The sequence below is a fragment of the Spizellomyces punctatus genome, assembly GCF_000182565.1.
Source record: "Spizellomyces punctatus DAOM BR117 chromosome Unknown supercont1.10, whole genome shotgun sequence".
NCBI classification, from domain to species: domain Eukaryota; kingdom Fungi; phylum Chytridiomycota; class Chytridiomycetes; order Spizellomycetales; family Spizellomycetaceae; genus Spizellomyces; species Spizellomyces punctatus.
The window spans coordinates 275,482-299,923 of NW_015971546.1; the positions used below are offsets into that span (position 1 = coordinate 275,482).

General features: G+C 47.8%; 7 protein-coding genes across 7 annotated transcripts; 3 read left to right on the plus strand and 4 right to left on the minus strand.

Moving 5' to 3' along the window:
* Positions 1-2,704: 2,704 nt before the first annotated feature.
* SPPG_05811 (uncharacterized protein) lies at positions 2,705-4,748 on the minus strand. Its single transcript, XM_016754022.1, has 4 exons — positions 4,023-4,748; positions 3,857-3,952; positions 3,572-3,787; positions 2,705-3,514 (listed from the first exon to the last, which is right to left on the minus strand). Exons 1-4 carry the CDS (start codon positions 4,112-4,114, stop codon positions 2,914-2,916), a joined length of 1,005 nt encoding a protein of 334 aa, XP_016606877.1. The 5' UTR covers positions 4,115-4,748; the 3' UTR covers positions 2,705-2,913.
* Positions 4,394-5,616, plus strand: SPPG_05812 (uncharacterized protein). The gene is made up of 2 exons (XM_016754023.1): positions 4,394-5,188; positions 5,248-5,616. The coding sequence occupies exons 1-2, from the start codon at positions 4,406-4,408 to the stop codon at positions 5,449-5,451; spliced, it is 987 nt and encodes a 328-aa protein (XP_016606878.1). The 5' UTR covers positions 4,394-4,405; the 3' UTR covers positions 5,452-5,616.
* Positions 5,617-8,706: 3,090 nt separating this feature from the next.
* Positions 8,707-11,070, minus strand: SPPG_05813 (uncharacterized protein; the record flags this gene model as incomplete). Its single annotated transcript, XM_016754024.1, has 13 exons — positions 8,707-8,862; positions 8,925-9,044; positions 9,101-9,187; positions 9,273-9,313; positions 9,375-9,459; positions 9,635-9,739; positions 9,794-9,942; positions 10,002-10,116; positions 10,178-10,255; positions 10,309-10,379; positions 10,429-10,465; positions 10,530-10,843; positions 10,896-11,070. 13 exons carry the CDS (start codon positions 11,068-11,070, stop codon positions 8,707-8,709), a joined length of 1,533 nt encoding a protein of 510 aa, XP_016606879.1.
* Positions 11,071-11,361: 291 nt separating this feature from the next.
* Positions 11,362-13,117, plus strand: SPPG_05814 (uncharacterized protein). The gene has a single exon (XM_016754025.1). It carries the CDS (start codon positions 11,454-11,456, stop codon positions 12,945-12,947), a length of 1,494 nt encoding a protein of 497 aa, XP_016606880.1. The 5' UTR covers positions 11,362-11,453; the 3' UTR covers positions 12,948-13,117.
* On the minus strand, positions 12,918-15,198 carry SPPG_05815 (uncharacterized protein). Its single transcript, XM_016754026.1, has one exon. It carries the CDS (start codon positions 14,839-14,841, stop codon positions 13,105-13,107), a length of 1,737 nt encoding a protein of 578 aa, XP_016606881.1. The 5' UTR covers positions 14,842-15,198; the 3' UTR covers positions 12,918-13,104.
* A 77-nt stretch (positions 15,199-15,275) lies between these two features.
* On the plus strand, positions 15,276-20,294 carry SPPG_05816 (U2 snRNP complex subunit RSE1). Its single transcript, XM_016754027.1, has 16 exons — positions 15,276-15,696; positions 15,828-16,219; positions 16,282-16,775; positions 16,838-17,187; positions 17,261-17,412; positions 17,471-17,575; positions 17,630-17,785; positions 17,849-17,926; positions 17,986-18,272; positions 18,352-18,435; positions 18,500-18,668; positions 18,743-18,909; positions 18,969-19,125; positions 19,188-19,313; positions 19,379-19,690; positions 19,766-20,294. Exons 1-16 carry the CDS (start codon positions 15,471-15,473, stop codon positions 20,153-20,155), a joined length of 3,645 nt encoding a protein of 1,214 aa, XP_016606882.1. The 5' UTR covers positions 15,276-15,470; the 3' UTR covers positions 20,156-20,294.
* A 535-nt stretch (positions 20,295-20,829) lies between these two features.
* On the minus strand, positions 20,830-23,603 carry SPPG_05817 (ABC-type sugar transport system). The gene is made up of 7 exons (XM_016754028.1): positions 23,025-23,603; positions 22,898-22,958; positions 22,569-22,832; positions 22,068-22,505; positions 21,568-21,993; positions 21,401-21,490; positions 20,830-21,333 (listed from the first exon to the last, which is right to left on the minus strand). Exons 1-7 carry the CDS (start codon positions 23,334-23,336, stop codon positions 20,948-20,950), a joined length of 1,977 nt encoding a protein of 658 aa, XP_016606883.1. The 5' UTR covers positions 23,337-23,603; the 3' UTR covers positions 20,830-20,947.
* Positions 23,604-24,442: the final 839 nt, after the last annotated feature.

The window sequence follows — 24,442 nt, forward strand, 5'->3', positions numbered from 1 at the left end:
TCGTAGTATAGGCGGGATCCCACATGGCTAAGTTTGTCGATAAATTTTAACATCATTCATGGTGTTTCCTCTACTTTAATACATATCAAAAACCAGTTTAACATGCATCGGATAATAATTTCTGTATATGTACTTTGTCACATACCCGGCCATGTCCCATCTTATAATACAATAGAAAATGTTCCAGCCCCGTGACCGGGTGCTCCCCATTTTAGGGGACCGTCGTAATCTCACATGAATAAATGCGTCGATAAATGATTTGACATCAGCCTTGACGCCGGCTTATCCACGCTGATCATCGACGCAGTTGTCCTCTACTTTTCTGTGCACTATAGACTAGTTTCACATGCTTTAAAAATACAAAAAGAAGTGGGGTATATTCTATCCATCGGATAATAATTCTGTATATTTACTCTGTAACATACCCGACAATATTTGTTGTTCTAGCCTAAAGGAAATCGGTGCAATTGTGGGCCATGACCAATTGAGATTTTGGAGGTTATACTCGATTTATGGGATGCGTCTGATCATGTGAGATCTTATTGGGGAGTACCCCCGTGACCCGTTGCTTGATTTGCTGTCACATGACCACATGCACAATGATGTGATATGCATCGCAAAACGTCTGGCCCACTTTCCGTTGCTCTATCTGCTTGATTTTTCTCATCAGGATTAAAGCATCTTTTTTGCCACAACATACTGAACGTCCATTCCAAATTACTGTCCCCTTATGGCTATTAACTGTATAGCAATTACCCAGCCCAGTGATCTTCTTCTGCCGCCAGCAATTGAGCCCCAAGTTGTATCTTGCAGTAGTTTGAAAATACAGAGTGAAAATAAAGATCTTTACCGGGATATATACATCATATAGTATATAGCAAAGGCTTCCGTACTGTAGCGGCTTTCTGTCTTTTTTTTTGATATCTGTCAAGTGCGCTGCACCTACGAGCTCACACACTAGACGCGTCTGAGCATGTGGGATCACGCCACAACCCTACTGTAGCACTCCACCACTGTTTTATGACACACTGCAACTGAGATTGCAACCAAGCCCTTAACGTGACTGCAAAAGCAGAGGACAGTGACTGCGCACACTTAATTGAGTAATGCATTAGAATTTCATATTAGGGTGCCCGGCGCTCTGCTACTACTACTACTACTAGTCAATTACCGAATTGACTGTGCCACGCTCCTATTGGTGGAGAGTGGACACCAATGACACGTCAGATCGGATTTCCCCCATTATAAAAGAGCGCATCCCTCTCGCGTCTCCCCCATTCCTTCACGTTCATTCCTGCTTTCGCTGTTGCTGAAAGTAGAGGTGCGAAAGCCGGTGATGCAAAAGCAAGTGCCGCAAAGCGAGTCATGCCATAGGCGAGAGACGTTTCGCATCACTTGCTTTTGCATCACTCGCCTTTGGCGCTCTATTGCTACTACGACTACCTCTCTGTCGCGCTGTACTACTACTACTTGCCTTTTAAAGTGATGGAGTAATTGCCCAGGTCCTATCCACCTCGATTTGGTCCGTTTAATATGGAGGAGGTGATGCATGCAGACTATATAGATTTCCAAGCTTTGCTTCCGGTAATTTTGGTATTAACTGCCATCGTATCGTAAAGAACACAACGGGATTTTCCGCTAGCCACCTTCTCCTTTTCATGTGTATTTCGACACAGCTCACTTCCTGCGTTGGTTTGCGACTTTCGATTTGTGCAAACTTACTCTGGGTGCACCTTCGTCTGTATCTTTTGGTCTCCAGCTGTCGCTTCAAGGATTGCTTTATGGACCTCACATGCGGAGGCAGAGAACTAAACATAAAAAAAACAGAAAACGGAAATGACAAAAAGGACAAGCCCATAAACCCAATTTTTCTTCTCTCATCCACGTTTTCAGAAGTTTCCAGTGAACCGAATTAAAACTTGCTATCCTCGCCCTCAACGCCCGTCCTTGCTCTCCCTCCCTGTCAGTCATCAGATATCCACAAATACCAACCTCGTCGCATGTCCTTCACTCCCATTGACAGGAACGTGATACTTGCTGGAACGACCATTCTGATCGCGACCCTTGTCTCCTTGTCAGCACTGACGGGACCAGTTGTTGTGGTCTTGTCGGCCTCATCTGCCCAAAGACATTTACCTCCCATCGAGCCTCCAGTGCGTATGTTGATAATTCGGTGTCTGTTCTTCCCTCTCTGCACGCGGTCTTGAATGCGCGACGGATTATGCATGCTACCAATCATCCCGTGACCCTTCCGATGAGATGGACGTCTACTTCCCAAAGATCACGGTCCCTGCTCCTCGCCAAGTAGGTAGAAATGCGCGGTTAGGATGCTATCAAAAGGACGGACATGGCGACAACAAGGATGCCTGCCCTCGTTACGATTTAAGCTATTCCTGTTCAATGATATTTATTCTAGAGATTTTATACAATCATCGGTCAATAGTTTTGCATCACTGTTTAATACAGATTTGATTCAGTGATATGAAGGAGTTGGTTCACCAGACAACTCAACCATTTTCAATCAAGGCACACTGCAAGTGAGATTGCAACCATCCAGTTAACGTGACTCATGAGATGTGGGCAGTGATTGCGTGCATTTAGTCGCATTAATGCATTGCAATCTACCTAATGTACTGTACTGTGCCCGGTGATTGGCAGTAAAAATAACCTTGATGTGCCAGTCGTGAAAGGTATCTGACGTCCCAGTGGGTCATGAAACAAAACACTCCCATGCAAAGTGGGCAAGGCAATTATTATCCCGAGGGTTTCCAAGAACAGGTCTTGCCATCATGCAAACAAAGTTCTTGTTCAGATGATACACGAGATGAAATCCCGTCGTGTTATATTCCGAACAATGTGATGACATGAATCTGTAGAATAATAGGTGTGACTACATGCTACTACTACACAACACTAACGGTTTAGAGACGTCATCGACTGTGCATCGTACCGCTGGCCTGCGACGCCAATCTCGTTGATGGCAGCGCGAATCGCAGCATCATCCTCGGATGTAATCTTGATATTCTGAGATGCCCAATTCGCTTCCAAATTTTCGACACGGGTGGTGCCTGGTATAGCCAAGAATTCCTCTCCTTGGTGTAAGACCCACGCCAAAGTTAACTGGCCCGCAGTAACACCCTTTGCCTTGGCAAGTTGTTCAATGCGTTCAACGAGTTTGAGGTTTTTGTAAAAGTTTTCGCCTTGGAACCGTGGATTGCCTTTCCTCCAGTCGTCCGCGTCGAGATCATCTGGAGACTTGTATCGCCCAGTGAGGAATCCACGACCGAGCGGTGAATAAGCGACAATCGAGACGCCGAGTTCGCGGGCCGTTGCGAGAAGGCCATTTGTTTCAATGTCGAGCGTCCAAGGGCTGTACTCAACTTGGACGGCTGCTATGGGGTGTACCGCGTGCGCTCGTCGCAAAGTCTCTGCACTGCACTCCGAAAGACCAATGTATCGGATTTTGCCTTCCTTGACCAGTTCGGCGAGGGCTTTGACGGTTTCTTCGATCGGACTAGCCCAAATGTCAACAACAAGTCGGATACGATAGAATAATGGAAATGCAACTTACGTTTTCGGGTCAATACGATGCTGGTAATACAAATCAATTGTCTCAACTCCCAAGCGTTGCAAACTCTTTTCGCAGGCCTGGCGCACGTATTCGGGACTTCCATTCACACCCACAATCTGTTCTTCGTTTCTTTGAATCCCAAACTTGGTGCATAGAAAAACGTCCTTGCGACGGGTTTTGAGAATCTTTGAGAGAAAGACTTCGTTGTCCAGGTAACTAAATGTGGTGAAAAACATGCGGTGTCAAGCAGGTATCTCAGGACATGATAACCAAGATAAAACTTACATATCCGCCGTGTCCCAGAACGTGCACCCGATATCCAATGCCTTTTCAAGCGTTTTCAATGACCTCGCTTCATCTTTCTGCCCATAAAACGCGCTCCTAAATTACGAACAAACCACGGTCACAAAAGCACCCTTACAGACGCGGCTGTCAAAACCAAAGACCTTACATTCCCATACATCCCAATCCCAGGGCATTGACGGTGGGCCCATTGCGCCCGAGCTTGCGTTGAATGGGTTTGACATCGGCAGAAGAAGGCATGGTCGCTGGTTGTCAGAGATACTATATTGAAAACAAAAAAGCGAACGATGATCGGGGACGTCGGCCGGTCCTGCCTGCCCTTTATATAACCATTGCATGCGGCGTCATTCCCGGTGTTCCGGCCACAAGTTCTCCGCCTCGGTCTTCCGGAGGCGGCTTCTCCGCACGCCCTCAAGGCTCACAAAGGGAACACGATCGCAATGTGTCATCGCTATTACTAATCCTCTGTTGTCATGGTGTGGTTGATCACGTAAGAGGCATTCCGCCCTTCCGGAAGCCCGAAGACAAAAAATGTCAATCACTCTCCTCGTCTACCCAACCGCACCAGCATCACTCTCCACGCCGCATTTCACGCCAGAGGTCCTCGCATCTCCCACCTCTAACCTGGCATGCGATATTATTGTCCTCACGCTTGGAGGCACGCATGATGGCGCGCCTGACGAAAAGGAAGCATGCCAAGAGATTGCGGTTCGGATTCGCAAAGAACAGGGCAAAGGTGTTTTCATTATATTGTGGAGTGAACAAGTCAGCCAAAGTGCCATAGAAAGAACACGATGGCAAAAGATTGGTATCAACATGATCACTTGCATCCCAACGCACCTCACCAGTGTTCTCTCCACTCTCCACACCCTCCTTACTTTATCACCCACCAATACAATGTATCCATGTCCCCACTGTCCAGCATGTCTTCCCCTCGAAGCCCTCCAAATCCATTTACCCCTCTACCATACCCAAGAACCTAATCGCAAATCTTCTTGTCCCATCTGCGGAGCCCACCCACGGTTTTTGGCTGTACATGTTCATACGCACAACACAGAGCCCGGACACCGCTTGCCGCTCTTTGCACTTGTGGTGTGTATAAAGGACAATAAAGTCCTTTTAGTGGATGAGGTAGCAGGGCAGGGATGGTGGATTCCTGGTGGGGGCGTCGATCCAGGTGAGGATTTCTGTGAGGCGGCCACGCGGGAGGTGTGGGAAGAGACGGGGATGGAAGTCGAATTAAAAGGGGTGCTGAGGATCGAAGTGTCGCCAGGAGAGGGATACCCGAGAATGAGAGTGATCTTTTATGCAGAGGTGTGTGCTTGTGTTATTGGGTTCATTGCGAGCATTTTTTTTATGAAACGTGCCATTAGCCAATATCCACTAGCCCGCCACCCAAATCCATACCTGACTATGAAAGCGCTGGAGCTTGCTTTGTTTCTCCAACAGAACTGGATTCCCTTCCCCTCCGAGGACGCGAGCCCGTCCTCTGGTGCACCTACCTCCAACAAGGCGGGATCATCCATTCGTTGAGTGTAATGGGTAAAGAGTGGGCGCGACCTGCTATCGGATCTTGAATTATCATACTTGAAGCAATGATAATAGGACAGAGTTCAAGGGACTGGTCAAAGGGCAGGTTTTGGGAACGTTTTAAAAGACTCTTTACATGTATTACATCCATCAATAGTACAAATGCAACTGATATATTGGGTCGGATTATCCCAAAGTCCCGCATCAATTATTTACACTGATACAATATACATGAGTGGTGAACTTCTTCCAAAGTCCCACTTCAATTTATTACACTCTGCAGTATACATGAAGCAGTAGTAGTAGTAGTAGTAGTTTATTCGGGCGCGACAGCGAAGTAGTAGTAGTAGTAGTAGAAGTGATGCCAGAGGCGAGACGCAAAAGCGAGTGATGCAAAGCAAAAGTGATGCCAGAGGCGAGACGCAAAAGCGAGTGATGCAAAGCAAAAGTAATGCCAGAGGCGAGACGCAAAAGCGAGTGATGCAAAGCAAAAGTAATGCCAGAGGCGAGACGCAAAAGCGAGTGATGCAAAGCAAAAGTAATGCCAGAGGCGAGACGCACAGCGGAAGATGCCAGAGGCGAGACGCACAGCGGGAGATGCCAGAGGCGAGACGCAAAAGCGAGTGATGCAAAGCAAAAGTAATGCCAGAGGCGAGACGCAAAAGCGAGTGATGCAAAGCAAAAGTAATGCCAGAGGCGAGACGCAAAAGCGAGTGATGCAAAGCAAAAGTAATGCCAGAGGCGAGACGCAAAAGCGAGTGGGAGATGCCAGAGGCGAGACGCAACAGCGAGAGACGCAACAGCGGGAGATGCCAGAGGCGAGACGCAACAGCGAGAGACGCAACAGCGGGAGATGCCAGAGGCGAGACGCAAAAGCGAGAGACGCACAGCGGGAGATGCCAGAGGCGAGACGCACAGCGAGAAATGCCAGAGGCGAGACGCAACAGCGGGAGATGCCAGAGGCGAGACGCAAAAGCGAGAGACGGAAAAGACGACGGCGGGTGCGCGATCTTCTTCGCTGTTGCCTCTCCTTTTGGCGAAGAAGAGGCAACAGCGAAAGCTGGAATGAACGCGATAAAGGATTGGGGGGAAACGCGAGAGGGATGCGCTCTTTTATAGAGGAGGATTTTCTGGTCTGACGTGTCATTGTGTCTGCTCTCCACCAATAGGAACGTGGCACAGTACTGATATTAGGTAATTGGCAAATCCACCCACTCTCCACCAATAGGAACGTGGCACAGTACAAGGTAATTGTACAACCCATCCACTTAGGTAATTGTACAATCCACCCACTCTCCACCAATAGGAACGTGGCACAGCACATTAGGTAATGGCGTGATCCCACATGATCAGATACATCCCATAAATCAAGTACAACGGGTACTCCCCAAAATAACGTACTGTCGCATGACCAGACGCGTCGATAAATGATTTAACATCGGACTTGACGCGGAAAGTCTAAGATCAGCATTGACTCTGTTTTCCTCTACTTTTCTACATATTAAAAACTAGTTTAACATGCATACCCTGCAATATTTGTGAAAATTGTCAAAAGGAAATCGGTCTAAGTGTTGGCCGTGTCCAATTAAGGTTTGGGGGGTTATACTTGATTTATGGACGCGTCTGATCAGGTGGGATCACGCCAGTACAACGAGTATCGAATATATGATGGGACAGATCACAGCAGAAACAAATGCGTTAAACCAGGTTTGATGGCATGGCCATACCGCCTTAGCAATTGCTATGAAATAGTGCGTTGAATGAATGCAACCACAACGAACCCACAATGGAAGAAAGTACAAAATATTAAATTCAAACCGCTGTATTAACCGCTGTTTGGTGTCCCATCATACTCGACACAGTACTACGGAGTGGCGTTGAGAAACGACCCTCGTAACCCCCGTGACCCCACGTGACCCAAATCCAGAACACTGTCACGTGTGGTGCGAAAGCAAGTGATGGAGTAGTAGTAGTAGTTTATTTGGGCGCGACAGCGAAGAAGTAGTAGTAGTAGTAGTAGAGCGCGACAGCGAAGAAGTACTAGTAGTAGTAGTAGTAGTAGTAGTAGAGCGCGACAGCGAAGAAGTAGTAGTAGTAGTAGTAGTAGTAGTAGAGCGCGACAGCGAAGAAGTAGTAGTAGTAGTAGTAGTAGTAGTAGGAGAGCGCGACAGCGAAGAAGTAGTAGTAGTAGTAGTAGTAGTAGTAGTAGTAGTAGTAGTAGTAGTAGTAGTAGTAGTGGAGCGCGACAGCGAAGAAGTAGTAGTAGTAGTAGTAGTAGTAGTAGTAGTAGTAGTAGAGTAGTAGAAGTGATGCCAAAGGCGGTGATGCAAAGCAAGAAGTAGTAGTAGTAGTAGTAGAGTAGTAGAAGTGATGCCAAAGGCGGTGATGCAAAGCAGATGACGCAAAGCGAGTGATGCCAAAGGCGGTGATGCAAAGCAAGAAGTAGTAGTAGTAGTAGTAGTAGTAGAAGAGATGCCAAAGGCGGTGATGCAAAGCAGATGACGCAAAGCGAGTGATGCCAAAGGCGGTGATGCAAAGCAAGTAGTAGTAGTAGTGATGCCAGAGGCGAGACGCAAAAGCGAGTGATGCAAAGGAAAAGTGATGCCAGAGGCGAGACGCAAAAGCGAGAGACGCAACAGCGAGAGACGGAAAAGACGACGGCGGGTGCGCGATCCTCTTTGCTGTTGCCTCTCCTTTTGGCGAAGAAGAGGCAACAGCGAAAGCTGGAATGAACGCGATAAAGGATTGGGGGGAAACGCGAGAGGGATGCGCTCTTTTATAATGGGGCGATCTGGTCTGACGTGTCTTTGGGTGTCTACTCTCTCCACCAATAGGAACGTGGCACAGTCAATTCGGTAATTGTACAACCCATGCAGCATTTGTACAACCGTGTGTGTGCACTGGATTGGTTCGAACGTTGGAAACTAATGCTTTTGGTCTGAAGATACCACTTATATATTTACATTTGTACGGTATACACATGACAGACACATTATCAATATCTTCAACTTTAAACATCACGAAGAAGATATCGTCAAGGTCCAGTGTGGAACTTCTCGTTTATGTATTGCGGGTTTTTTTGATATCTGGACCTGCATACTTGTACTTTAGTAGTAGTCCTTGCAGCCCATGTAAGGCACATGTGTATGGCTACATCTGCCACAACCCTTTTGACGAAATAATACTTGTTTATTGCTGATACTGTACTTGTTTTTTCTTGACTTCCCGCCTGGATCTTCCATCCTACCTAATTCCCTACTCAAAAAGTCTACGTACTCGATAAACTCTACATACTCAGATTCCTAAACTCCCCTCCTCCGTCCCACCGGCTTTGGTTTTGGATAAATAACATGTCGATCTCCCTGGACAGCTTCCTTCAAAGTTGAAGGGGGTTTCCCTTGGACGTAGGGTGGCCAGTACTCTGACCGACCTGTGATGGTCGTTGCAGACTGAATGTGCTATGGCGTAGTGTTAGCCCCCATCTGGGTATTGCTGCCTAGCATTCACTTTCTTTTTGTACCTGCATTCCAAGATGAGCGTCTTGTTCCTTTTGCTGCTTTTCAGCTCGCTTACGGTCGTCGACAAGGCGATCCAAGTCAGCATGGTAGGCTACCGCCGAACGATGGTCAATGTGTCGGCCCTGTGCACGTTGAATTAGAAGGACAAACATTCGATCAAGGGAGTTAGGGTTTGTACCGTGTCCATGATGTCCGAGTATCGATGACGGGGATTTGCACGGTGATATGTGTTGTCAGAACCCCATTTCCACGGATCTAGTCTGGCCTAATGTGATGATGAACGATGCAGGCCAAAGAGTAAGCAATCCATGGAAAAGCGCCAATGACCAAAAGTGTTATTTAACCTGTACCTGTTGCGCCGCCTCATACCCAAGCTGTGGTGCGTCTTGTCCTAAAGGGAACTTGCTCATCATGATGCCACTTCAAAAAAAAAAAAATCTGTAGGACCTTACCTGTCCATTCTGGTCGGTATCCTTGCCCATACAATGGCGCGCTCTGCGTCATGAGCGGACGGGTAGGGCTCGACTCGTCAATCAACTACAAAAAAGCATCACCGTAAGAAATAGATAAAAAGCGATATCCTCAACAAGCACAACAGTGTCCCTAAAATACTTGTATTACGACACAATACAAAAGTGCAGTAGCACACCCCTCACGCCCGACTATAAAAGAACCGAATATCATTGCACGCATTCGGAATAACAGCGCTTACTTTCAGATCCCTTCTCAATCCAGCGCGATGGGCGTCGAGTTGGTGGGTAACCGGGTGCAAAAGGGGCGCACCAGCCCCAGGACGGCCGAAATGAAAGTAAACATCCTATAAAACAATGTGAGTACAGTTTGGATGCCTAGTTGCATGCAACATACATACGTTGGTTTCATCACGGGGGTGTAGATGCGATGCGATCCCACCGTGATCTGTAAAATCCTCTCGGGGTGTTGCTCCAATATCCGTTTTCACGCGACGGGTTTTAGATGTTGTCGATGTGATTGGGAGGCTGTTGAGAATGTTTGTTGGGTCTGCACGGAAGACTGTATAAATTAAATGCACAGAAAAACCTGGAGCGAGAAAACGCTACCTTGATGCATATTGGGTTTCTTGGCGTGGGATGCAGGGTAGGATGTCCGATCTCGCCATGAAATAGGGTCGACATTCGATCCTGCCTGTTCATGTATTGCAACGTGCGGTGGCGGCTATTCACCCAATAGAATAAGAACTCGGTCCTCATAGCGAAATGCTTTGCGGCACACTTACCGGCTGAACCTGTCCCACATCCCTCTTATGCATTCGCGTCGCATGCGTATGTGCCTCGCCCAACCCGGCAAACAACCCCTGCATTGGATCCTTAGCCTTTGAAAAATGGGTGACTGGGTCTACCAGTTTACCTTTTGATCTGCGACGGCTGCTTCGTACTGCTGACGGAGGCGCTCGGCGCGATGCTGGCTCGGTGCTGCGTCTGCTGCTTGTTAAAGTCTTTTCTAATGGGTCTTAGACAGTGTACTTACCAAATGTTTTTGAGTCTGCTATGACGCGACCATTCGGCTAGAAGTGACATGCATAATTGATGACCCAGAACATACAGGTATCCATCCCATGTAGAACCTACCTTGCTAATCTGCTCTTTGCTTTCCTCCTTTTTGTCCACAATAACTCTCTTGTGATCAAACGGCCATTCAAACCGTTTTGCTTCCTCTCTCCTCATTTCCTTTTCCATCTTTTTCCTTTCCTCCTTCTCCTTCAACTGCACCTCAGCCCAATGCGCTAGCTCCTTCTTCATCTCCTGTCGACGCTCTTGTACGTCTTCTGGGATGCTGTAGATGGCATTCGCAATGCTGGGGCCTTTATGCGCATTGGGAAGAGGCTGGGTGGTGTGTCCTCCAAAATAGATGGGGATATTGGAGGTGGATTGCTTGGGTTGAGCTGTGCATTGAATTAACATGCTGTCATGTGTTGGATGCAAAAGCTACCGCACCTGTATACTGCGGGCCCGTACGAAGGCTTCCATCCAAGTTTATAGATGTCCCAAGATGATCTTGGTGCCATCTGCCATGGTTCATACGTGGTACGTGTGGGCCTTGTACTTCCATGCTTGCTTCTCTAACTTGTATAGGTCGGCCAGTGGGCGCGGAGGACGTGGCCAACGACATTTTAAAAATGTTTTAAAAAAGAAAATCAAGATTGCATTAGGGAGTAATCATTGCGAGGCGATCCTGCAGACATTTGCGGGTATGATGCACGAGCATATTGTCCTCGCCATTGTTATGACAGACATACGGTACATACTGTTGAATGTCACCGTGAGGTAAAAAACTCAGGATCATCCGTCTATTATTAGTGCTTGCATCGGTTTTTAGCTTATGTGAACACGATCTGTGGCTTGGAGGTATTTCATAATCGGCGGTACTGCACTGTCACACTGTCACAGAAAACAGCAAAACGATTTTCCTCGGACACCAAAAGATATGGGACCTACACCCCACATGACTTTTGGCTGTAATCATGGCCTGCAGCGTCGCTTCTGCCTTCCTTCATGGCCCCCCAGGATCTATCCTCCCTACCGGCAGAGTTACTGTTGGCCGTGACAGAGTTCCTGGATGCGGAAACCTACATCCGTCTGTCTCAAACCTGTAGTCTATTCCGGTACCTCCTCTTTAATTCTCCCCGAAGATGGGCATTCGGAGCGAATCCAGACGTTCTGCTGACACATTCAGGGCTTGACGTCACGTTTACGCAGAACCACGGTCCTGATGCATCGGACCTGCTGTACGATTCGGTGATTACCGTTTTGGAAGAGCGGAATGGAACAGTGAGGTACAATAGGGTGTATCGCGGCTTGCGATGCCGTGGGGACCGGTCTGTGGTCGGTGGGATGCCGCTGTGTGTCTTGCCAATTGGGTGGAAGCAACGTACGAATCCCTCCATGGCATACTACGAAATCAAAGTAACAAGTACACACGATGGGACATGGCGCATTGGGTTAGCGAGAGAGGGCTACTCGTCTGTTCACCCTGTTGGAATCTTGCCGTATAGTGTTGGATACTGCAGTGAAGACGGCTCTGTAGCTCTCGGTCATCGGGACGGGGAACGCTTTCAATTTGCGCCACCATGGAAGAGTGGAGATATTGTTGGGTGTGGGTATCTCGTTGATCAGGGCGACACACTCGCAACGGTATTTTTCACTCTGAATGGCTTCTGGGTAGGTGATGCACCGTATGTGATCACTAGCACGCCATATGACTATCGGGAGATATGGTTCCCAGTCGTGACGTCCTCAGTGGGCTGCCAAGTGCAAATAAACCTTGGACAAGAGCCCTTTGCGTATAAGCTTGCGAACAGTATGTCGGGCGCCACACATTTGGCTACTAAGCGCTTGTGGCCGAGGCCAAGATGCGTGGATGCCACTTCAGCTACGTCGGACCTTGTCATGGCACCTAATCCCCTTCCTCACCCCTCCGACCCATACATTTCAGCCGTCCTCCCATCACCCTACACACTCCACTTCCCAGATATTGGCTCCACAACAGCCCGCTCCTGCTTCTCAACAAAACCCATCCCGCCACAGTTTTACTACGAACTCGTCGTACTGGATCCTGGACCCAACTTTAACAGTTTTCTCTCCTTTGGCCTGGCCACAAAACCTTACTCTTCCTTTCATCATATTGGATGGGATGCTCACAGTATCGGCTACCACACCGATGACGGACGGGTCTACCACGGAGCGTTCGCAAAAGGCATCAAATACGATACAGATCTGGAACTTGCTGGCGTGCAGCGTGGTACGGTGCTGGGATGTGGGTATGATGCCGGGGTGGGGTCTGTGTATTTTACGAGGGATGGAAGGTTCCTGGGAACGGCTGGTGAGGGGATTTGGGGGGAGTTATATGTGGCTGTCGCAGCGATTAGAGCATGGAAGGTGGAAGTTAATTTTGGGAAACGGGCGTTTGTTTATCATCCGAAGGAGGAGGATGTGGGTTTGGGACAGTCATTTCCCCTCGTTCACCTTCAACACACGCCTCGAATATAAAGGTCCAGAGCACCCCGTACGTATGAATATCCAACCCAACCAGATTACTTTAATTTTATAAGATGCCTCATATATAGACTGTTTACTTAAGAATGTCCAAGCAATGCTAATGATGCAGCCATATGTATAAAACGAAACCATTATAATTTCGGTTCTATCACCAAGATGCAGACGTACTTCTCGCCCTACTCAAAAACGTCCATCTCTCTCGATCGGCCTTTGATGGCTTTTTCCGCAGATTTCCTGCCACCCCCTTGGCGGGAACTTTTGTTGAAGGTGGTTTTGGTTTCAGCAGGTCCTGGCTACCGATATCTCCGTCAATTATATGTAGAGATGATAAGGAAGAGCTAATGGATTCTTCACTGGTCGAAGGAGAGAGAGATATCGATTGGGCGCGGACGGGTAGTCCAGTGGTGGGTTGAGGCGGTGCGGGGGCACCGAGATTGATATCGACATCCTCTGGTTTGCGAAGTCGGTAAATGGCACCTTCAGAAAGTGTTCGAGCCTGCCCCGACAAATGACTGAAATTAATGGCAAACTGGTCTCGTCCGCGCTTGCCCGTCTCATCTTCGGTCGTCTCCGCAGAAGGGGCATTGGGACTTCTGACGGGCGTCTCCCGTTCGCTACCTTTCAGCGCATGTAACTCAATCCAAAGCTTATTGAGCTTATCGTACAGTTTCGACACCGTTCCGATGCCTTGAATCCGCGATCGGCAGTGACCCCACTCTAGATCCTCTTTGAATTCGTAGCGGAGTTGGTTTATGGCTGCGTCCAGATTTGGAACCTCGAAACCGAGACCCAAAAGTTTAGAACCCTTTCGATCGTAAAATCCACCTTGAGTTGTGCCTGACCCGAAATCGGCATGTTCGGTAAAGCAGACGGTGCAAGTTGCCGAGCGCAAGTCGTTTCCAAGCCAGTAATAAACCGACCGGGAGAGACCGACGATAAAGTCTTCCGTGTCCACAAGACGGAAACCTTGCCCTTGGCTAATAGCCTGTCGCACCGTTGCAGCGGCTCCAGGCTTTTTGCGTGAAATTGGACGATCGGGTGTACCGGGTATACCCAGTAATGTCCCTATATCTCCTCCCCCACTACCACCCGATCGAGGTGTCCGTTGTATAGCCAGGTCCAAAGTTGTGATTCTCTGTCCTTGCGCCGTTCTTGTTCGATGTGAAGCAAGAATGGTTTCATACCACCGAACAGATGCATCGGCTTGAAGTGTCGGTATTGCATAGTACCCCAAACGAGCATACCACTGCTTTTTTGTGGATGGGACATTCAGCTGGCTATCCGTCAACTCCATTAACCGCACCTCCAATCCATTCGGATCCCGTGTGATGCACATTTTGACTTCGGCAATGTCCAGTGGTGCTAGGACAATTTCAAAGCCTTTGATGGACAACCTTTTTGCCAGACGATGCACGAAATGGACGTAGATGACGAGGTACTCATAGTTGTGGGGAACACGCCCTGGCTTTCCGTGATTAGATGCTAAATGATCCATGGAACTCCGTTGCGACTCGTGTGGCGATTGTTCCTCTACCTGATCTCCCGACACGACCTTTTCGAAAATGAGCTGGACATTGTGTGCGTTGGTGGTCTTGCCTGTTGGACGATACGACAATGCAACTACAGTTGCCTTTTCTGTGATCTTGACCTCAGGTGGCACTTCCTCTTTTCGCCTGTCCTTGTCCCGTGTCGGTCGGTCCTTGTCTGCAGCAGCAGGATAAGAGATTTGATCTGTCTGCCAGTCGACGGACATGCCCAGATTTTGATAGAAGTCGATAGTTTTCTGAACATCTTTGCATCGAAAACGTAGATACTTGAATGCAAAGCGCTCTTGCACGCCGTGTGATGTGCCTGGTGTTCTTCCTCGTCCGGTGCGGGATAGCATGGTTGGGGGACATGATGCTTATCCAATCCACCTTCAAGTCTCACCGGCGGTCCAAGCCACAGCTGAGCCACCTGATTGCCATCCAGAGATGTCGCCGTCCCTGTTCCAGAACGCTACATGGCAAGCTAGCCGATACCACCTTTACAAGCTCAAGACAAGTATGGCTAGCGATGTTTTGGTGTATTGAACGTCTCAAGTTTTGCACGTTGCTGTGCTGACCAGCTTGCAATCTGCACAATGGCTGTGCACATTTCAGCAGTCTCGGATGCCCTAGTTTAATACTCAAGCTGGCGCGCAGGATGATGACAGATGTTGAACAGACAAAGATGTTAGAGATGGGCATCTCCTCCATTCCAAGAAGCCTTTCAGGCCAAAAGTGCGTGAAGTGCGAATGAACGTCAGGCTTAGTCGTACATGCCTGTGCCACCATTCAACTCCATGGCAACAGCTGCCTTGCTCTCCTTGGAAGGTCGATACAAAACGATCTGGCATTCCACTTTAGCAGTTCCTCGGATCCCTTGCCGCCTTCACTTGCACCTCGCCAGATCGTGCGCTGAGTATTTTACAATCCGGTTGACTGAACCGTCTTCCTTCAACTCCACCATCCCGTTTCGACCCCCACAGCAGACATGTTTCTGTACAACGTCACTCTGCAGCAGACAACGGGGATCAACCAGGCGGTGATTGGGAACTTTGCGGGAACGAAGCAGCAGGAGATTCTGGTCGCTCGAAATTCTGTCTTGGAGTTATTACAACCAGATCCTTCGACGGGAAAGGTTCACTCCCTGCTGACTCACAATGTTTTTGGAATCATTCGGTCTGTAGTACCGTTTCGGTTAACTGGGAGCTCGAAAGGTGTGTGACATCTTCTGGCAACGATACTGCCTTGATGAACATGGGATTTGCATGTTCCATGACATTATGAGCTCGTAGCTGACACACGTACAATTTGACTCTGCATCCTAACTGTTTTGCTTGTGGTTTAGATTACATCGTGGTGGGATCAGATTCCGGCAGAATCGTCATTCTAGAGTACAATCCGGCGAAAAACACGTTTGACCGCGTTCATGAGGAAACATATGGAAAGAGTGGATGTCGTCGAATTGTCCCTGGACAATACCTTGCAGCCGATCCAAAAGGGAGAGCTGTGATGATTGGCGCCATCGAGAAGCAGAAGCTGGTGTATATTTTGAACCGAGATGCATCTACCCGATTGACCATCTCGTCACCGCTGGAAGCTCACAAGTCACATACTCTTGTACACGACCTTATTGGAGTTGATGTTGGATTTGAGAATCCTGTTTTTGCCTGCATCGAGGTGGATTATTCGGATGTGGATCAGGATCCTACTGGCGAAGCATTCCAAAACGCCGAAAAAGTGAGATCACACCTCCGTTGTTGACAAATGATTGGAATCATTTCTCATTACTTGTCATTTAGGTGCTTACCTACTACGAGCTGGATCTTGGCCTTAACCACGTTGTCCGAAAATGGAGTGATCCAATAGATCCTCGTTCTAACAAGCTCATTCCTGTACCTGGTGGTGTGGACGGGCCGAGTGGAGTGTTGGTATGTTCGGAAAACTACATTACATGGAGGCACCAAGACTATCCGTCAGTTCGTGTCCCAATTCCTCGACGTCCCGACCCTCTATTATCTTCTCCTTCGGCAAATGGCGAAGACATGGAGATGGGCCGAGGGGTTATTATTGTATCCAGTGTCATGCACAAGTTGAAGAAAGGGTTCTTCATTTTGGCGCAAACTGAGGATGGGGACGTTTTCAAAATCACGATGGATTACACAGCGGGGGCCGATGGCGTCATTGGTGGGATTCAAAACTTGAAGATCAAATATTTCGACACTATTCCAGTAGCAACAAACATGTGCTTGCTGAAGACTGGTTTCTTGTTTGTTGCTAGCGAATTTGCGAATCAGTGAGTTCTCTTGAGCGATTGATGCATGACTCCCCAGCAACTTTTTGACACTTGTTCTTCAGTTACCTGTACCAGATTGAAAACCTAGGTGATGATGATGAAGCGCAGATGGAGTACCAAAGTGCTGAGCTTCCCCAGGGTGATGATGCGGATGAAGTGATTGTATACTTCAATCCTCGCGGCTTGCGGAATCTTGCCATCGTGGATGAACTGGAATCGATATCACCACTAATAGATGCAAAGGTCTTGAACTTGGCCGAGGACGATAGCCCACAGATCTACGCACTTTGCGGTCGAGGGGCACGTTCTTCATTCCGTATCCTTCGCCATGGGTTAGAAGTATCTGAAATGGCGGTATCAGAGCTACCCGGCAATCCAAATGCGGTTTGGACAGTGAAAGCCAATGCACAAGGTGAGTGATGATGGAAGGACATGACACCGCAGTGATGCATTCTTGCGTAAATCTAATATCACTGTTTTTTCAGAGGAATTTGATTCATTTATCATTGTCTCCTTTGTCGACGCCACCCTTGTGTTGTCCATCGGAGAGACGGTTGAGGAAGTCACCGATACAGGTTTCCTGAATAGCACTCCAACCTTGACTGTTGCACAGCTTGGTGAGGATGCGTTGGTACAGGTATGTTTAAAGTGGTCAGATATGATCAGTTTCGTACAATCTTACAGTGAGTTGGTAGGTCTATCCTCGTGGTATCCGGCACATTCGCGCTGACAGGCGTGTGAGTGAGTGGAAGGCGCCAGGTAACAAGACCATCGTGAGAGCGGCATGTAATCGCAAGCAGGTATGTACGACTGCCGTCGCTGTCTTTTGACCCCTTGCTGATGGTTCTGTGCAGGTCGTTATTGCCCTGTCCGGCGGAGAGGTGGTGTACTTTGAGCTGGATTCACATGGGCAGCTTAACGAGTTCCAGGATCGAAAGGAAATGGCTGCTCCGATCACTGCCCTGAGTATTGGTCCTATTCCGGAAGGGCGACAGAGGTCCGGATTCTTGGTATGTACACGTGCATTATGCTATTCCAACAAAGCGTGGCTCTTCCCAACCGCTGCATTGTAGGCGGTCGGATGTGAGGATAACACCGTGCGAATCCTCTCATTGGATCCCGATAACTGTCTGCAATCACTGGGAATGCAGGTATGTAAAGTAGCCTCTCGTGACTTCTCTCAATGCAAAACTCTTATATATGTGGCAAGGCGGTCAGCTATATGCCAGTGTCACTTGCGTTGGTGGAAATGAGTGACACGGGAACGGCGACAGGCACATTGTACCTAAATATTGGATTGCAATCGGGATTACTTCTCCGAACTACGGTCGATAGTATCACGGGTGCATTGAGCGACACACGATTTCGGTTCTTGGGATCGCGTCCCGTCAAATTGTTCAAGGTTCAAATTCAAGGCTCACCTGCGGTCCTAGCATTGTCTAGCCGTCCCTGGTTATCATTCACCTATCAATCCAGGACCAAGCTGATACCCCTTTCGTAAGTTTGGTGCGATGCACATTGGTAAGGATGGAAATGGGCAACTAACGTGCCATGCGGTTCAATTTTGCAAATTCAGTGCTCCTATGCTTGAGTATGGTTCAAGCTTTTGTTCCGAACAATGTCCTGAGGGCATTGTGGCGATCGAATCAAACAATCTACAGTGCGTATGAGTGTGAACTTGCAAGAGTATCTAGGATTGAGCTGATGTTTGTTGCTTTTGCTAGCATCTTTACGGTGGAAAAGCTCAGCACCGTCTTCAATCACAGTATTATCCCGTTGAAATATACTCCAAGACGATTCATTTATCACCAGCCCAGCGGTAATTTCGTCATCATTGAATCAGAGCACAACACCTGGTGTCCATCGGATAAGGTGAAACGAATCGCCGAAAAGGTTGAGTTTCATGGTTTCTTCTGCTTTTCTTAGATCAACAGTTAGAAGTTGATGTTAAGGCTTGATGATTTTAGGCCGATCAAATGGACGAAGGAGAAGAGTATGAGGAATTGCCTCCAGAACAGTTTGGCTTGCCACGAGCCGAGGCCGGAAAGTGGGCCTCATGCATTCGGATACTCAACTCAATGACCAGCGAGACGGCGCATCTATTAGAATTAGATAACAATGAAGCTGCTTTCAGGTGAGTAATAGACGTGTTTTGGATGCATGCCGAGCTATGTCTCACCCTGTGCCTCGCAGTATCACCACTTGTATCTTCCATGGTCAAAAGGGCGAGGCGTTTTTGATTGTGGGGACGGCAGCGGATGTCACCCTTTCACCAAAGACGTGTTCCAGCGGGTTCCTTCATACATATCGATTTGTGGATGGTGGGAACGCATTGGAGCTTCTCCATAAGGTATATCTTGTATTTCTACATGGATGGATGGGAACACGAGACTGATCGTCAGTCCTTTGCAGACGCCGATCGACGATGTCCCTTACGCGCTATGTGCGTTCCAAGGAAGACTTTTGGTTGGAATGGGCAAAATACTTCGTATTTATGACTTGGGCAAGAAGAAGTTACTCCGCAAGTGTGAGAACAAGGTATGTTCCCAGAGCAGGTACCCGGTATTTTCCATTCGTAACCACTCACACTTTGTATGTAACAGCAATTCCCAAACAACATCTTAACGCTGCACACCCAAGGCGACCGCATCGTTGTAGGAGACGTGCAAGAATCTGTACACTTTGCGTCCTACCGACACTTTGACAACCGAATAGTAATTTTCGCCGACGATACAACTCCGCGTTGGATTACGGCGACGACCATGGTGGATTATGATACCGTCGCCGGTGGAGACAAGTTTGGGAATATCTTTATTGACAGGTTACCTGCGGAAACATCTGAAGAGGTGGATGAGGACCCAACAGGAAATAAATTGGTATATGAGAAGGGTTACTTGCAAGGGGCACCACATAAGGTCTGTGCATTCGTGTGTCATGCTCTACAGTCAATGTATGGTACCGATACTGATGGGCTGAAATTACTATAACAGGTGGAGCACGCTGCAGATTTTTTCATTGGCGAAAGCCCTACCTCTGTTACCAAAACTGTCATAGTACCTGGTGGCCGAGAAATCATCGTGTACACAACCCTTCTCGGTACAATTGGCTGCTTGATCCCATTCCAATCCAAGGAGGACGTTGAATTCTTCCAGCAACTCGAAATGCACATGCGCAATAAGTTCCCACCACTTTGTGGACGGGACCACCTTGCCTACCGATCCTATTACATTCCCGTACGCAACGTCATTGATGGTGACCTGTGCGAGCAGTTTAACCTCCTTCCGAATGAAGTGAAGCGGCAGATTGCGGAGGATATGGATAGGACTGTTAGTGAATTGTCAAAGAAGGTTGAAGATGTGAGAAATCGGGCCGCTTTTTAGAAGGTTCTGCGTGGGGTTTGTGTATATATATAATGTTACGTCTGCAACGTTTTTGCCTTTGAAAAGATATAGCAGCTGTGCTTGACAGAAACGCCAGAGACACTTGTGACTGATTTAATGATAGCCGCTTAAAAGGACACTGCCGCTCCTTTATCCAATGGTAGGATATGCTTTCTACAAGTGGACACGGAAAGCTACAGGCGTGAAGAATAGCGGTTGGACTAGTCTCGCTCAGCTACGCCAGTTCAGTTGATAAAGGCTCTCAGTTTCTAGCGGGCGGTTGAGGTAGACGGCCATGTTCACACTATGGTCACAGCATCACCCGACCAAGCTGCTTCTTGTGGACAACTCGATGCATTAATGTCGTTTGCTATTCAATATTACAGAGAGGTGGGCCACACGAGAGTTAGCGAGTATTACCCCTTGTGAAGTATTAAATCTTTGGAGTGGAGGTAACTTTTTAAACTGAGGAAGAGGGAGGAAAAGGAGGGCGGGCGGCACCTGGCAGACTTCAAGAGGAGGGGATAGTATTTTTGTTGAGCCAGAAATTATATAAGCATGGTTACTGAAAAAAGTGGAGTTCAAGCTATTGGCTGTTTGACAGTTTGACAGTAGAAAGATTTGTGACGGCAATATCTATAGGCATTCATTTTCCTGGGACTGATCAGAAGGTTCGGATAATGTAAAATTGTGAACTGCAGACGTTGCCTAATAAGATTCAAGACGGTGACGTTGGTATAAAATACTATTCGAAACCACACAAGTCATAAAGAATGCATCCAATCAAGAACCTCAGGCAGAGCAAGCAGCATCTCCAGGCGCCATGCAAAGCATGTATCTATCAAAAAATGCCTGGTAACTCTCGGTCATATTCAATTCCATCGTCCACTTGACGTCGTAGGCTTCTGTCCGTTCCGCCTTTGGCGAGACATCAGGTGCATGAGCATAGTACGTGCTTTGATCCGTGTTTACGGGTGCAAGGTTGGGGGACTTTAGATTAAACCGCATGCGCTGCATGAGGATATCCATATCGTGGGCAATACCATCAACGGCCTGGCGAGGGGTATACCCAACAGCGCGACCCTCTTCTGTGCCGTTGGCCCATACCATGGCTTTGGCCAAGTTCGGAGCCCATACTTGCGCCAGAGCGGGATAGTGAGGAACATTTGTGCCAGTGTCTGGACGTGATAGTGGCAGGTTAAATAACAGTAATGGTTTGAGGTTGCGTAGGCAGTGGTGACGTACCTGTCCATAAATGTCTCAATGGACTACGATAGAACTCAACGAGGCCGCCCCAGAATTTGATACGGTCGCTCACGTAGTTGGCATTGATAGCTATAAAGTCAAACAACAGCAAAAGTAGTTTAAGAGTTTTATCACAAGTAGCCAAAGTGTGAAAATAATCAACGTACTCGACTTTCGGATGGGCGTTCCAGCAACGATGAACCTCTTCAAATCCACAGTCTTTGAAACGCAAAACTGTGCCCACAACCATGCAGCCTCCAACTGTTTTCCCTTTGTCGTTTTTGGAATACTCCATGCACCACTGTCTTGGTATCCAACTTTCATGCCGCGATCCCAGTATCGTCCCACAGGGGACGGGGCAACTCTCCACCTCAATTCGCCATTGGAGTTGACGACGGGGGAGGAAATGGATTTATAATAGTCTTTGGCGAGGTCGGGAGTGTATTCAAAGATCATTTGGGCAATGTCCCCTCGTGCGGGCTTGGAGCCCGCTGTGAGAAAGTCCCAGTCCAAGGCAGCAGAAGGAGCGTAGTTGAACATCCATTCAATAGAGCGATTGAGACCGTATTCGGCTGCATATGAGTTCATTGCACCTATAAAAAAGACAAAGGAAAGGTGCATTACGCTCCATATCTTCATTATGGGACAATGATGCAAACTAACTTACCACCGCGTTCGACAGAAGCACCGATGGGAACATGATTCACCACCTTGATACCCCAGTCATCGACACCGGTTCCGTTTACTCCACCATTTGGCAACCCTTTATCATCACTTCCGGCCATTGAAAACCAGGCATCCGTATACCTCCAGCTCATTGCAGCAGGGCCACCATAAAACGAGGTCAAGTATTTCCATCCGAGCTTTCCGTCCAGGATCTGGAGAGTAGACATGGCACCATAGTCGGCGTGTCCGTAGACTGAACGAGCACCATCCCATCCAACCGGGGGCGTATCGCTTGGACGAATGCATTTAGGAATGAGATCGTCGCTATTCAGGAAGCGGCAGCGGTGGCGAAACATTTCGGCAATGTCCTCGTAGCTTTTCCAGGTACGGGGGACACCAAGGGTATAGCCGTACGTATCGTTGAAGACGTTCTTGATATCTGGGAATGAAAGTTAGTTAGGATTACATCTTGCAGGTACGAAAGGGATCATTTCTTGCTCACCGGTATCCGTAAACCAATCATACCGATAAAAGTACAAGTTAACAAACTGCTGATCCGTCAATTGAATAATATTCCCGTCCAAATCCGAGCCAAAGTAAATGTTCATCCAATCGTTCAAATCAAGGTTGGTCATGTTGGTGACTGGGGCGAGGAGTGGGTTCATTTCGTAGATTGGGTCACCGTTGCCGTCCACTCCGATTTTGTTGGCGATCGTGTGCAGACGTTGTGAACGGAGATGAAAGCCGTTCGAGTCGGCATCATGAACTGGTTGAGTAAAAGAACATCGTAAGACTCTTGTATGGATGAAGGTTACTTGGGCAAACACTTACCATAAATGTCAAAGTATCGTTTTCCTGTACGGATTTGCTCTGTGATGGTGCTCACAAGATTCTACATAAAAGCGCGGTCAATCAAAGGATATCCACCAAGACCAAGCTACACGAAGCATAAACTTACTCCTTCATCCATAATAACATGATTGACTTTGATGCCTGTTATATCGCTGAAAGCTCTTGCAAGAGTATCACTTTCATAACTGTGGATTGTGATACTCTCGGCGGTTGATTGGACGGTGACACCCTGCAAACCGCGCTCTGCTGCGACGCGCTGAAACCATTCCAGTTCGCTGCGTTGTTGGTCAACGGAGAGGACAGATGGACGGAATTCCTCGAGCCATTTTGAGATCACATCTTGGCCAGCAGCATGAGTTGAGGGTGTAGAAAGGAGAAGGGAGGTGGTGAAGAGGCCCAGGAGCGGTAGGGTATACATTGGATCAAACTTGTGCTTTTGTTGCCTTGGGTATAGTTTTTTCTACGGTGTTGCAATAAACACCTTGTCGTCAAACTCTACTGGAGAACTTGCGTTCCTTTTTATTCCACTTGGGGACACTACTTGTTTTGGTCTATCCCTGCTGGAGACGCTCGCTTGATTAGTGTTAGATCCAAATAAGTTTGCTTGCAGAATGCCACACACTCCGACAATGCTTGTGATGAGATCCCCAGCTGACTTTGACATCTTACTCAAGAATCATTGCAGATGTATTTGTTATGTTCCCCGTTTGAATGAAAGGAGAACAAAGCAAACTGCCTCCCAATAACGAAGCATCCAGAACATACACCCAAGTTTCCTTTCAAAAATGCATTCTCGTCGCCACGCCTTTGTGTGCAAACAACTTCAAATGTCAGAAAATAGGGACCAAAGGGATTGTAGCTTCTTTTTTCCTTACATTCTGGATCATCTTTGTCGCCTCAATGTTATTTGCATCTTGCCTCCCATATACCTGCCAACAAGTAATCCTGGGGGACATTAGGGACGCGCCAGAAACCTTCAAAACAAAACAAAACCTAGCTAACAACAGGATGTCCGACAAACAAACAGCACCCTTCCATACCGAACTCAATGAAGTATACTAGGGTTATAACGGAGGGTGGCTAGCTACACCATGGGGGTTTCTGTTTGTGCAGCCAAGTTTATTAAACCGATGTTAATGGCGGACTTTCTTTTTGTAGACAGCACCTTGGTGTCTTTACAAAGAGCGCCAGACAATACAGCAAGAATACCAAGAGAACCAAGAGATCACTAACAAAAATGTTTTTATTTTTCGTTTGGGTTTTGGAGCGAAATTGGGGGACTTGCACTCAGCGGGCGTTTCGTCATCTGGAAGGCGCTTCATTTGAAAAGCTGGCGCCTGTTTGACAGGTTGCTTCTACCAAATACAAGACACTCCCAACAAATGTTCGGAGTAAGTGGTCCGACATATCTTGGTTGAAGGATTGACCAAACAGCACAGTAGGCCCCACTACTAGGTGATGAGCCACTGGATGATATAGGGACTTGTTTGCTTGTTCAATTCCAGAACAAGGGCCGCCTTCTCA